Source organism: Dendropsophus ebraccatus, chromosome 13, assembly GCF_027789765.1.
Source record: "Dendropsophus ebraccatus isolate aDenEbr1 chromosome 13, aDenEbr1.pat, whole genome shotgun sequence".
In the NCBI taxonomy this organism is placed as follows: Eukaryota; Metazoa; Chordata; class Amphibia; order Anura; family Hylidae; genus Dendropsophus; species Dendropsophus ebraccatus.
The window spans coordinates 54,164,534-54,176,544 of NC_091466.1; the positions used below are offsets into that span (position 1 = coordinate 54,164,534).

Genomic DNA, 12,011 nt, shown 5'->3' on the forward strand with positions numbered 1-12,011 from the left:
TGAAACTCTGTAACTACCTTAGGTAGAAAAGAAGGATCTGTTTTTAAGGTAATACAGTCTTCTGAGATAGTACAGTATGGTTTACGGATAGTTAAGGCCTGGATTTCACTCACCCTCCTGGCTGAACATATCGCGACCAAAAAGACTGTTTTGTATGAGAGAAGTCTTATATTGATGTCTGTTATAGGTTCAAAGGTAGGTTTTGTTAAGCCTTCTAAGACTATATTCAGGTCCCATGACGGATGAATAGTCTGAGGTTTAAGATTAATTCTAGACGCAGCTCTTATAAATCTTTTGATCCACCTATGGTCAGCTAAATTTGTGTCATAGATTGCCGATAAGGCGGAAACCTGTACTTTAAGGGTGGCTGGCCTAAGGCCTTTAGAAAGTCCCGCCTGTAAGAAGTCCAGGATTTGGGCTATGTTTGGTTCTGCCGGAATTGGTGGAGGAGATTTACACCAAGAGGAGAACACCTTCCAGACTTTTAGGTAAATGGAAGTAGTTACCTTCTTTCTGCTTTTCATGAGAGTGGATATTACCTCCTCTGATAAGCCTCGGCTTCTTAATATTGTCTCTTCAGGATCCATGCAGACAACTGTAGTTTTTCTGGTTCTGGATGGAGAATCGGACCCTGAAAAAGAAGGTCGGTTATTTGTGGAAGTAGGACTGGCTCCTCCACTGCTAATGTCTTGAGGAGGCCAAACCAGCTCCTCTTTGGCCAATACGGAGCTACCAGGATAACCTTTATTCCTTGATCCCTGATCTTCTGGAGTACCTTTGGTATCAGTGGGATGGGTGGAAAGGCGTAAGCTATTTTTACCTTCCAATTTTGTGTTAGGGCATCTACTGCAGTAGGGTGGTCTGACGGATTCAGGGAGTAGAAGTTTGTCACCTTCTTGTTTTTTCTTGTGGCAAACAAATCTATCTCGGGTTTCCCCCAGCGTTCTACTAGTTGACGGAAGACTTGATCTTTGAGACACCACTCCCCTGGATGAACCTGGTGGCGACTGAGAAAGTCTGCCTGAGTATTTTCTGTTCCTTTCAGGTGAGTTGCTGAAAGAGACAGAAGGTGAGACTCTGCCCAAGTGAATATCTGTTTTGATACTGACCATAGGGGATTGTGTTTTGCACTGCCCTGGTGTCTTAAGTGGGCTACCGTGGTGACATTGTCCGATAGAACATGTACATGGGTGTCTTTTAAGGTGTTTTGAGCCGCCCGTAATGAATTTTTGACTGCCTTGAGTTCTTTGAGGTTTGAGGAGTCTGTTAAATCGTTTGTGTCCCAAATCCCCTGAAAGAATTGGGTCCCGACTTGGGCTCCCCAACCTGTCTGGCTTGCGTCTGTTTTTACTATTATCTTGGGTTGAGGGTTCCACTGTACCCCTTTTTGTAGGTTCTCTCTTCCTTGCCACCAGCGTAGAGATTTTTTCGTCTGGGGGGTGAGGGAAAACTTTTTGTCTAATCCCGAAGGCCTTTTGTTCCAGGTCTTTAGAATCTGGGCTTGAAGTGATCGGGAATGGGCTTGACTCCAAGGCACCACTGGGATGGATGAAGTCATTGAGCCTAGAACTGACATTGCTTCTCTCACAGACGTCGGTGAGCTGTTCTTTAGTCTCCTGATTTTTTTGAGGATCTTTTGTATTTTTTCCTCCGGAAGAAAAGACGTCTGAAGGATTGAATCTAGGAGAATTCCTAGAAACACTTTTCTGTGAGATGGCACCAGGTCGGATTTGTCGACGTTGATGATCCATCCTAAAGATGTTAGAAGGTTGCGAGTTGTCTCCAGATCTTGTATCAGCTTCTTTTGTGTGTCTGCTATGATGAGGAGATCGTCCAGGTAGGCCACTATATTTATTCCCTGGAGATGAAGAAAAGATATCCCCTCTGACATCACATTGGAGAAGATTCTTGGAGCTGAGGAGATCCCGAACGGGAGAGCTCTGAACTGATAGTGACGTACTTCTTTCCCTATGAGAATCGCAAACCTTAGATATTTTTGGGAATCTTGATGTATTGGAACATGATAGTAAGCGTCCTGGAGATCTATGGAGGCCATCAATGCCCTGGACGCTATTAGGGGTGTTGTTGTCTGTATTGATTCCATCTTGAACCTCTGATACCTGACGTATTGGTTCAATGGTTTTAGGTTTATAATTAGACGGAAGGAGCCGTTGGTTTTTTTTACTAGAAACAAGTTCGAGTAGTGACCCGCTCCTTTCTCCTTTGGTGGAACTAGGGAGATTACTTCCATACTCTGTAATTTCCTCACGCTTTCCACTAATTGTTTTTGTAGGGGATCTGAAGACTGACGTGAGATTGTAAATCTGTGTGGGGGAGGCTGAGTTAGTTCTATTCGGTAGCCCTCCCTGATGATATTTGTTACCCAGTTGTTGTTGGTAATATATGTCCACACATCTGAAAAGTCCTTCAGTCTTCCCCCTACCGGACCGGTGTCACTGTTTATCCTGGGAGGACTTGGGGTTGAAAAAAATATTTCTCCCTTTCCCTCCCTTGGAGTAACTCCAGCGGCCTCCTTTCCCTTTACCGCGGTAGTTGTCCTGAAACTTCGGTCTTTTGTACTGTTGTTTCTTTTGTGGGGTTTTTTCTTCTGGTAAGGCTTTCTTTTTATCTGCCGATTTTTCTATAATTTTATCCAGGTGTGTTCCGAACACATATTGACCTTCAAATGGTATACCACAAAGATTCGATTTGGCGGTATTATCTCCGGTCCAATTTTTTAACCAGAGCGCCCGGCGGGCGGCATTGGTTAGTGCGCCATCTTTAGCTGCGAATCGGATAGATTCCGCTGTGGCGTCGGCTAGAAATGCAGTGGCGTCTTTTAGTAGGGGTAGGGAGTCCACTATTTGTTGTCTTGGACATTTATCATTTAAATGGCCTTCTAGCTGTTCTACCCAAACGTGGAGGGCCCTGGCAACGCAGGTGGCAGCAACGTTATTTTTTAATGAGTAGGATACTGTTTCCCAGGATTTTTTTAAGAGGCTTTCCGCCTTACGGTCCATGGGTTCCTTGAGCTGAGAGGAATTCTCAAAGGGTAATAAGGATTTTTTTTTTTATGGTCTTAGCTACTTGAGCGTCTATTTTAGGAATATCTCCCCACTTAGACGTATCTTCTTCCCCGAAGGGTAACCGTCTCCTAATCTCGCTGGGCACCTGTAACCTCTTTTCTGGTTCTGCCCACTCATCAGTGATCAACTGTTGTAATGTCTCATGGACTGGAAAAACCAATTTCTGCTTGGCTTTCAATCCTTGAAACATCTTATCTTTAGGGGCTACCTGCTCCTGAACTTGTTCCACACTCAGAGCATCTCTGACCGCTTTGAGTAGGGCAGAGGTGTGTTCTGAGGGAAAGAAGTATTTCCTTATTTCTTCTTTCTGTTCAGTCTCATTATCGCTCATTTCTGTTGTTTCCTGAATCTGACCTGATTCATCAGAAGACGCGGATGAGTGTCTCCTACGTTTCCTGGATAATGTAGTTTCTTCTGAAGCTGCTACAGAAGCAGAATAACTCGACATGATATCCACCGGTGCATCATTAGACGCTACCTGATGGACCGGGGAGACCTGAGGAGGATTTAGGTCTAGTGGAGCAGGAGGAGGGGTAGGTAGAGGTAGCGGCAGAGGAGGAGGAGGGAGTCTGGTTATAGATGTAGCTATCTCCTCCTTCATCATTTTCCTGATATCTTCCAGGAATGATGATCTGTCTTCCTTTATAATTTCCCCAATGCAAGATGGGCAGATGTTTTTCTTGCAACTGGATGACAGTTTTGCATTGCAGGTCACACATCTCCTCTCTGGTGTTCTAGGTTTATCTTTCTTAGGATTAGATTCTTTAGTCTCCTAAGGAGGATAAGCAATATATATACATCAGATTTCAAAGAAAAAAGATGATAATCCAATGTAAGCACCACCACACTGGCTGTATAGCCATAGAGAGTATATATATCTATATATGTAAACGCATATCTATACATATATATATTCATAACCCTCCTGCACCCATACACAGATTTTGAGTGGAGAAGATCCTCATGATATGACAACTGCACTATCAATGTAATATATCACCCATAGTGGAAGACATGCACTGATTTCAGAGGAAAACAACTGCAGAGTTTGCATAGGAAGCGTGCTGAATGCAGAGCTGCGCATGCGGAAGCGGCCGAAGCCGATACACTACTCACAGTTACCGCCGTAGCAGTCTTGTCGGACGTGGAGGGATCCATCACCAACAGCGAGACGATCCGACCAGTTCGCGCTGAAGATTTTAACTGTGCGGTCCCGGAAGCGGAGCGCACGGCGTCTGACGTCATCTCCGGAGCGCCGGTCTTCCACGTCACACGCGGGCGACACGGCGTCCGACGTCACCAGCGGCGTCCTACGTCACGCGCAGAACGCCGCGGCTTCCGCGTCACACGCCGAGCGCCGCGGCGTCTACGTCACAGGTGAGGCGACGCGGCCTTCCCACAGCCGGGATCCCGTCTGCCCATTATCTACCGGCGGGGAGCGACTAATCCGGGTCCCCCTCACTGCCGAGTACCTGGAGACAGTGCGAGGCTCCACAGGGGAAACGACGGAACTGCTCCTGCCTTGCGGCCGGCTGTCTGCCTGGAAGGAAGGAAGCCGAGGCCTCGATCGATCCCACAGCCTTCTGGTAAGTCTTTTTCTTCTTAGAGGGGATCTCTCCTCGCCTTCACGCGGATCCCCTCCCTCTCGTGCCTGCCCTAATGGGACAGGAAAAAGCACTGGTGCTGGGAGGAAAGGGAGGGGCTTTTAACCTCTCGTGCTTTTTCCTGTCCCTAGGGTACAACCCATCCTCCTATGGTGCCGTCGTGAAGGTGAGGAGAGAAAATCTTTTCCCCGACACCCAGGGTGGAGGGGCAGGGAGCGGAGCAGCACAAACAGCTTGATAATAGGAGCGCAGATTAAACAAAGCACTTCATTTACTGTACATCTGCGATTCACTCATCACTAGGCACAATGTCAGGGGGTAGCGAGACCAATCGTTTTAATATCTCTCCAGCCCAGATGACTAGTTCATGACCCTTACCCTGCTTGACGTGAAAGTGTAGCTGAGGTTATTCTGCAGTGCTGTGGGAATAGCATAATCATGGATGTGATGGCAACAGTTTCTAGCATATGGCTACTAGGTGAAGAATGTAAATGTGTAGATATACTTGATATCACATGGGTTAGAATACTCCATTCAAGTCTACACATTTAAAGCCAAGCACACTTACAGTCAGGCCACCATTTCCGTATTCGCTTATTAGAGGACAAAATTCTGACCATAAACCCATTTCCATGTGAAAACAACTGTAGTTAACTGTACCATATGTAAACACTCAGGTAGGAAATCCACTAAGTTTTTGCTCTATCTGAAGTATACCCTTACATGTATCAAATCTACTAAACAAACCCAGTGCCCCAGAGTAACTATGTACATTGGGTAAAAGATCTTTTGTTTATATTATAAAATAATCCTAAAATCTTTGCTCTCATTCTCACCACTAAAACTAAGCTGAGACTGTGTCTATGGTGATAAAGGAGGCTGCTGTAAAGTGATCCGTACAGTACTGCAGCAACATGTGGAACCAAGAGAGGGAGACCACTGCAGTTCCCTGTGTAATGACCTTGTTAAAAGGTCACAGTATTCTCAGTAATGTTCCACATTTATCAAGGGGACAGGGGCTGTCTATTGTCAGTTACAAATTAATGGGGGGGGCAGAAGGCTTTTGTTCCTTAGGTTAGTTTTTGTACATTACTATGAGGTTAGTTTTTGTACATTACTATGGGGCATCTATATTACATGAGCACTCTGCACAGAATTTAAAGACATGCTTTACAGCAGCCCCGAGCTGCTTTTAAGAAATAAACTGATTGAGACCATACAACTTCTATAGAATTCTAGCCATGATCTGCGAAGGGAGCAGAGCTGTGACCAACATAGTCCTATCCCATCTGCCTACATTACCTTTTTCTATGACCCAGCCCGTGAGGAAAAGGTTCTAGAGATGAGTGAACCGGGTTCGAGTCATACCAAACCCGAACGTTCGGTATTTGATAAGCGGGGGCTGCTTAACTTGGATAAAGCTTTAAGGTTGTCTGGAAAACATGGATACAGCCAGTGACTATATCCATGTTTTCCACATAGCCTTAGGGCTTTATCCCACTTCAGCAGCCACCGCTAATCAAATGCCGAAAGTTCGGGTTCAGATGGACTCAATCATGCTCCAGGTTCGCTCATCTCTAAAAGGTTTCCTTAAAAAAAACTATATTCAGATGTTACAATTTTACTAATACTTTGTTATAGCCACATTTTTTCTTCCACACAAACACAAGGAAAGCATGTATTTAATAAAGTTTATTCCAACAGCATATTTCACAAATGAAACACTTTAAAGGAGTGGGGTGATGGGGTAGACAGTACAGCTATATACAGCAGTGAACATGAGACATTGCCTCATGCCAAAACTTAGGGAAAAAGATACATTTACACAATTCTGTACAGTTTAGATGAGCAGGTGATGTTTATCAAAAGGCGAGTTGAGAATCTAATGTGCAGTGGTCCACATGTATAAAAAGTCTGCATTTCTATGGTCCTGCTTCCTCATCTGATACTTACCAAGATTTAGCAAGTATACACACTTCACCAAAATTACGGGAAGGGGGAATTAAAAAAAACAACTGTTCAGTTTCTGCTATCGACAGACCGAGATCTCGACCTAGATCTCTGATGATCGGCAGACGCTGGGGACTTTGATGGGCTTCTAGATGCAGCTTTTTGGGATTTTTCTTGAACAGGGGACCTACTCACAGATCGGGATTTACTACGGTTACTGCGGGGAGTGCGGCTACGGCTACGAGAGCGGCTGTAGGACTTCCTGCTCCTGGAGCGAGAACGGCTGCGAGACCTGGATGAGCTCCTGCTGCGGGAACGGGACCTGCTCCTTGACCTGCTAATAAAGGGGGAAAAAAAAAACAGTTCAGGGTAAACCACGGTTCAGCAAACAAGCATTTATTTTCCTGTTTAGACTGTAAAACTATACACCCTCCCTATAAAGATGGTCCACAAACCTGTGCCTTTTGTTTCCTTCAATCAGCTTGATTTTTCTTCCATTGATCTCCTTGCCGGATAGTTTATCAATAGCGTTCTTTAGATCGCTGTAAGATGCAAACTCAACCACCCTGGGGGGAAAAAAAAAAAAGTCATCACTACATGATCTACCACTCGCATCTGAGGACAACCACACACGCCCCCTACTTACCCTTCATTTAGTTTTGGTCTATGCGCATCAGCAAACGTAACTTCGCCAGCTTGTCTCATTAAGTCTTTCAGATCCTAATGTAAGATTGAATTTCATTAGTATAAAGACTGATAGGAATGAACTAAAAACACTGAAAAGAAGTTTTACGGTGTTAGGCCTGGAATCTGACATTGTACTTTTACCACTCTTGAGATAAAGAACAGCAAAATCTACAATAGGGCACAAAATAATTGAATAGTCTTCTGAAGTAAGAAAACTAGCGTATAGTAGAAAAGGTGTTAAATTATAATAATGTTCTAAAAATTAGTATTTAATAAAAGCCATTTATTTGGTGCCCGTGATGTCATTAAAAATATAAGTTACTTTACCTTTAATAATAAATCCCTAGGCTAGTCAACCAGCAAACTGCATTAAGCGACTGGAGGAACCGTCACGAGACAAGCCCGACTGGCTCTTCACACCCACTTGAGGGCTAACCAATTGATGGAAGCTTTAATATGGTACGACCCTCCCCTATAAGAAGACTATGGACGATGGCCATCATTTTCTATTCTTGTGTCGTTACCAAGGACTTTATTGCGACCAGGGATTCCAACGACCACCTAATTGCGTATCTTTCAACTTTGCCACCACGACCTCCTATTCGGAATCTTTATAGGCAGAACATCTCTCAACTTAGGGACCAGATTTCGATTACTCTCAGGGGGTCGCTGCAACCTGGCACTTTTAAGGAAGTGCTCCAGTATGTCTAGACCAGCAACGGATCTAGGGAGCCAACAGGCACTGTAGGCGCTCGCTGGGCAAATTCAACCCGGCCCAATCAAAAGTGACCAACACAGAGCGATAACCAACAGACGCTCCTCGTCACAAGGCCAACGAGATACAGATAGGCTGGCAAATAAAGGGTTTAACATTTGGTTAAAATTAGGTTAAACAATTAAAAAAAAAAAAAATTTGAACATAACAACATACCCAAATCCCAGTTATAAGAACTATACAACATTCAGTTGCCATAACGTGTATCTAAAGAGAGTACACCGGCAATGCTCTGGGGTACCCCCCATATAATAAGACAACAAACCTGCCAGCTGACGCGGGATGATAGATTCTCAACAATGAGACGATTTTCAGTCCTTATTGGTGGAGCACTAGAAAAAAAAAAAAAAAAAGACAGTAGACTTAAGTATTCATACAGATTTGCCTTAATTACTGATTGAAGCAACACTAGAACAAACAACTTACCTTCTATCATTACGTGGACGGCGACTACTGAAACGATCAGAGTATCTTCCCCGGCCCATTCCTCTGCCGCCGCCGCCACCACCACCACCTCTGGAACGAAGTCGTGCATGCTCAATGGTAACCCTGAAAAAGCAGCAACAAAAGACCATTAAATACTATACCACCTAACAAGAGGAAGGCAGCAGGGATGTGGGGACACTAAAATCTATACCTTTCACTGCACAGCTCTTTCCCATCAAGCTCGTAAACTGCATCATCTGCGTCTCTTGGATCCTCAAATTCCTACAAATGAAAGACTTACTGTTCAGGATTTTATACACAGCAAAGCTTTGAGGGTTTCAAGCACATTTTAATCAATGGGTTGCCTCTGGATCAATATCTGATCGGTAGGATGCCGACATCTTTTAACCCCAACCCCCAGTAGACAGCTCTATACATTGTGCTGCATTACTGCAACTCTGCTTTTATTTAATTAAATGGGAGCAGAGTTGCAATTGCAATAACTCAGCACAATGTATGGAGCCTTTTGACCAAGGTGCCACACCTCTGGCAAAAAGCTAAATGTCAGCTCCACCCATTTGATATTAAAGGCCTATTAAAAAAAAAAAAAAAAAGACCACATGGAAAACAAAATTAAGGTATGTTCAAAAGTAACAAAGGGTTATCCAGGATTAGAAAAAGCACAGACTTTAGTGCAAGAACAGCGCCACCCCTCTGCTCAGGTTGTGTGTGGTATTACGGTTTAGCTCCATTCATGCCAATGAAACTGAGCTGCAAAGCCCCACCCAAACTGCACACGGGTGCTATTTCTGGAGACCGACCGACATGTTTTTCTAATCCTGGACCCCTTTAATCTGCTGTGAATTTAATCGATATAAAATAGCTGAAATCTGCAGCATTTTTTTTTTTTATACACTCACCACAAAGCCAAAGCCTCGCTTCAGGTCGATGTCTCTGATCCTCCCGTATCCTTTGAAGAATCTTTCAACATCCTTCTCTCTGGCGGCAGGATTCAGTCGCCCGATGAAAACTCTACAACCACTCATGTTGACGTTGTAAGGTTAGAACAAAAAGTCTGAAAAACACAGCGATAAAGACATCTACAGGTCAATGGCTGAATTTACCCTCGTCAGCCACTAGATGGCGACCAAACACCATAATCACAGCTCCACCCATCCAATGCTTTCCATATAGGCAGTAACAGATCCCATATAAGCTCCCTGCAACAAAAGGGATCCACTGGATCTCTCTACTACACATGAAAAGGACAACAATCACCGAACCATTAACTGTACCAAACCTCAAAAGACATGCATCAATAAACTATATTATATAGCAATTGAACTATGACCTAAAAGCCTAAGAAGAGACTACAAAGAGGTGTATGTAAAGATGCATCCACATAAGAGGCGGCAATGCCCATAACATACATGGCCGCTGATAGCCTTCACCTCCCTCACACATACATGATGTCGCAGGCTTTCCAAGATGGCGCCTGCAGCCTGGCCAGGGGGCGTGGCTTCTCTCCCCTCCTGTATATCCTCTACCTAATGCTATAAAATCCCTTGTATACAACAGGCAGGACGATTATAACCCGATTATATTATAATATACCGCATATTCCTACAATATACGGCGATATATCGTATAGTTGTATGTGGTCGCCCGCCGGATAGTAAAAAAACAAAAAAAGGATAATCTAATAAAAATCCTAAAATAAAGATACGTAAGAACAGTGAGGTGTAATATAAACCCCCTAAGCCGCACCCAGCCCGCGCTCACACCGCCTCAGCACCGACCTGTCTCTCCAGCTGCAGCTCCCAGAATGACTCACCCCGAAATCTGCAGAGGAACAAACTGTACCGGGGCGGAGTCACCCGAGAGGCGTGGTCTACATCACGTGATCGCCCCTCTCCTTGTTTTCCTATAGACGAGCGAAAAAGGGCACAGAGCCTAACCCCGCCCCTCCGTGCGTTCTGTTCTTCACCAAATGGTGGCTGCTGGGGCGTGGCCTGAAAACAGAGCGCGCTGATTGGTTTAGAGCAGTGAGAGTGACGGGAGAGCTGCAGTGCTGCGTGTGGTGTAAAATGGAGGACAGAGAATCCTCTGTCGTCTTCCCTCAGCACTGGAGACTATAGTGTGTGTTATATTCTGTGCTATGAGGGGCTTATTGTACAATAAAAATATCATGACTGAAAGTAATAAACATAATATATAGACCAATGTAGATACTGTGTGTAAGATAATGGAATAAGCACTCTCCCTCATGGATTTTAATGTAATGCAGTGCTATCCAGTGCAAAACTACCACTCCCATCATGTCCCAACAGCCATATTGTGTATGTTAAGCTACTACTATGGCTGGTTTTACTCCAGTGTTATAGATGCCAGCCAATCGGCAATGACTGTCAGCGTCACCACACTCACCGGCGAGGGGGAGTCCGTTACAGGCATTCCACGTCCGTGTTCCATACGGAACGTGTGAATGCAGCCCTAGGCTGGGATCTGCCTCCATGTCGTGCATCGAACACCCTGGTGGTAGACCCGCCTTTGCAGTGGTGTAGCTGCCATGTAGGCAGACCACGCAACTGCTATGGGGCCCCATGAATCCTACCTATGCCCCTGTGCCTATGAGTGGTAAAAAAAAAGGCTGGAAGTGATGCTTGTAAGTGCCCTAAGGGACTGTCCACATCGGGTTTCTGCTGTGCGCTGTTGGATGCAGCCAAAATATGTATTCCAACATATAAAGTGCCACCAAATATCATCTACCTGTGACACAAAGGCACGTAGTCTGCCAGGATCTCATGCTCTGTAAATAGATTGTAAAACAGGCCAAACACAGTTTACAGTCACATGTAAAGTAGGTGAATACATTGTATACACATATAAAACAGACCAGATATAGTCACATGTAAAGTAGGTGAATACATTGTATACACATATAAAACAGACCAGATATAGTCACATGTAAACTAGGTGAATACATTGTATACACATATAAAACAGCCCAGATATAGTCACATGTAAACTAGGTGAATACATTGTATACACATATAAAACAGCCCAGATATAGTCACATGTAAACTAGGTGAATACATTGTATACACATATAACACAGACCAGACATAGTCATGTGTAAGCTAGGTGAATACATTGTATACACATATAACACAGACCAGACATAGTCATGTGTAAGCTAGGTGAATACATTGTATACACATATAAACCAGACTAGATATAGTCACATGTAAGCTAGGTGAATACATTGTATACACATATAAAACAGACTAGATATAGTCACATGTAAACCAGGTTTGGTCGATTTAACACATTAGCCACAACACTGTAAATGGATATGTTCCCACTTTGGGAACATATTGGTTAGACGCGGCCATCTTGTTAGATGGACATTACGATCACGATCATTATTAGTGGTCGTCTATGTTATGAGACCAATGCCTTCCCCGATATGTTCCCAAAGTG

The 12,011-nt window shown here is 44.2% G+C and overlaps 1 protein-coding gene across 2 annotated transcripts; it reads right to left on the minus strand.

The window, feature by feature from the left end:
* Window positions 1-6,367: 6,367 nt before the first annotated feature.
* Window positions 6,368-10,422, minus strand: SRSF5 (serine and arginine rich splicing factor 5). 2 transcript variants are annotated; one of them, XM_069950866.1, is made up of 8 exons: window positions 10,328-10,418; window positions 9,449-9,603; window positions 8,740-8,810; window positions 8,529-8,651; window positions 8,368-8,434; window positions 7,287-7,360; window positions 7,096-7,206; window positions 6,368-6,977 (listed from the first exon to the last, which is right to left on the minus strand). In XM_069950866.1, the coding sequence occupies exons 2-8, from the start codon at window positions 9,572-9,574 to the stop codon at window positions 6,710-6,712; spliced, it is 840 nt and encodes a 279-aa protein (XP_069806967.1). In that variant the 5' UTR covers window positions 9,575-9,603; window positions 10,328-10,418; the 3' UTR covers window positions 6,368-6,709. The 2 variants fall into 2 exon arrangements, with proteins under 2 accessions (XP_069806967.1, XP_069806968.1); XM_069950867.1 differs by lacking the exons at window positions 6,368-6,977; window positions 7,096-7,206 and having other exon boundaries at window positions 7,344-8,177; window positions 10,328-10,422.
* Between the last annotated feature and the right edge of the window lie 1,589 nt (window positions 10,423-12,011).

What these genes read in the sequence shown, in the direction of transcription:
- SRSF5 (XM_069950866.1), bottom strand. Translation starts at nt 9,574, where the DNA reads ATGAGTGGTTGTAGAGTTTTCATCGGGCGACTGAATCCTGCCGCCAGA. An exon ending in AGCGAGGCTTTGGCTTTGTG is followed by an intron (nt 8,811 to 9,448) that starts GTGAGTGTATAA and finishes TTTCATTTGTAG; the next exon opens with GAATTTGAGGATCCAAGAGA. An exon ending in CGTCCACGTAATGATAGAAG is followed by an intron (nt 8,435 to 8,528) that starts GTAAGTTGTTTG and finishes TTTTTTTTCTAG; the next exon opens with TGCTCCACCAATAAGGACTG.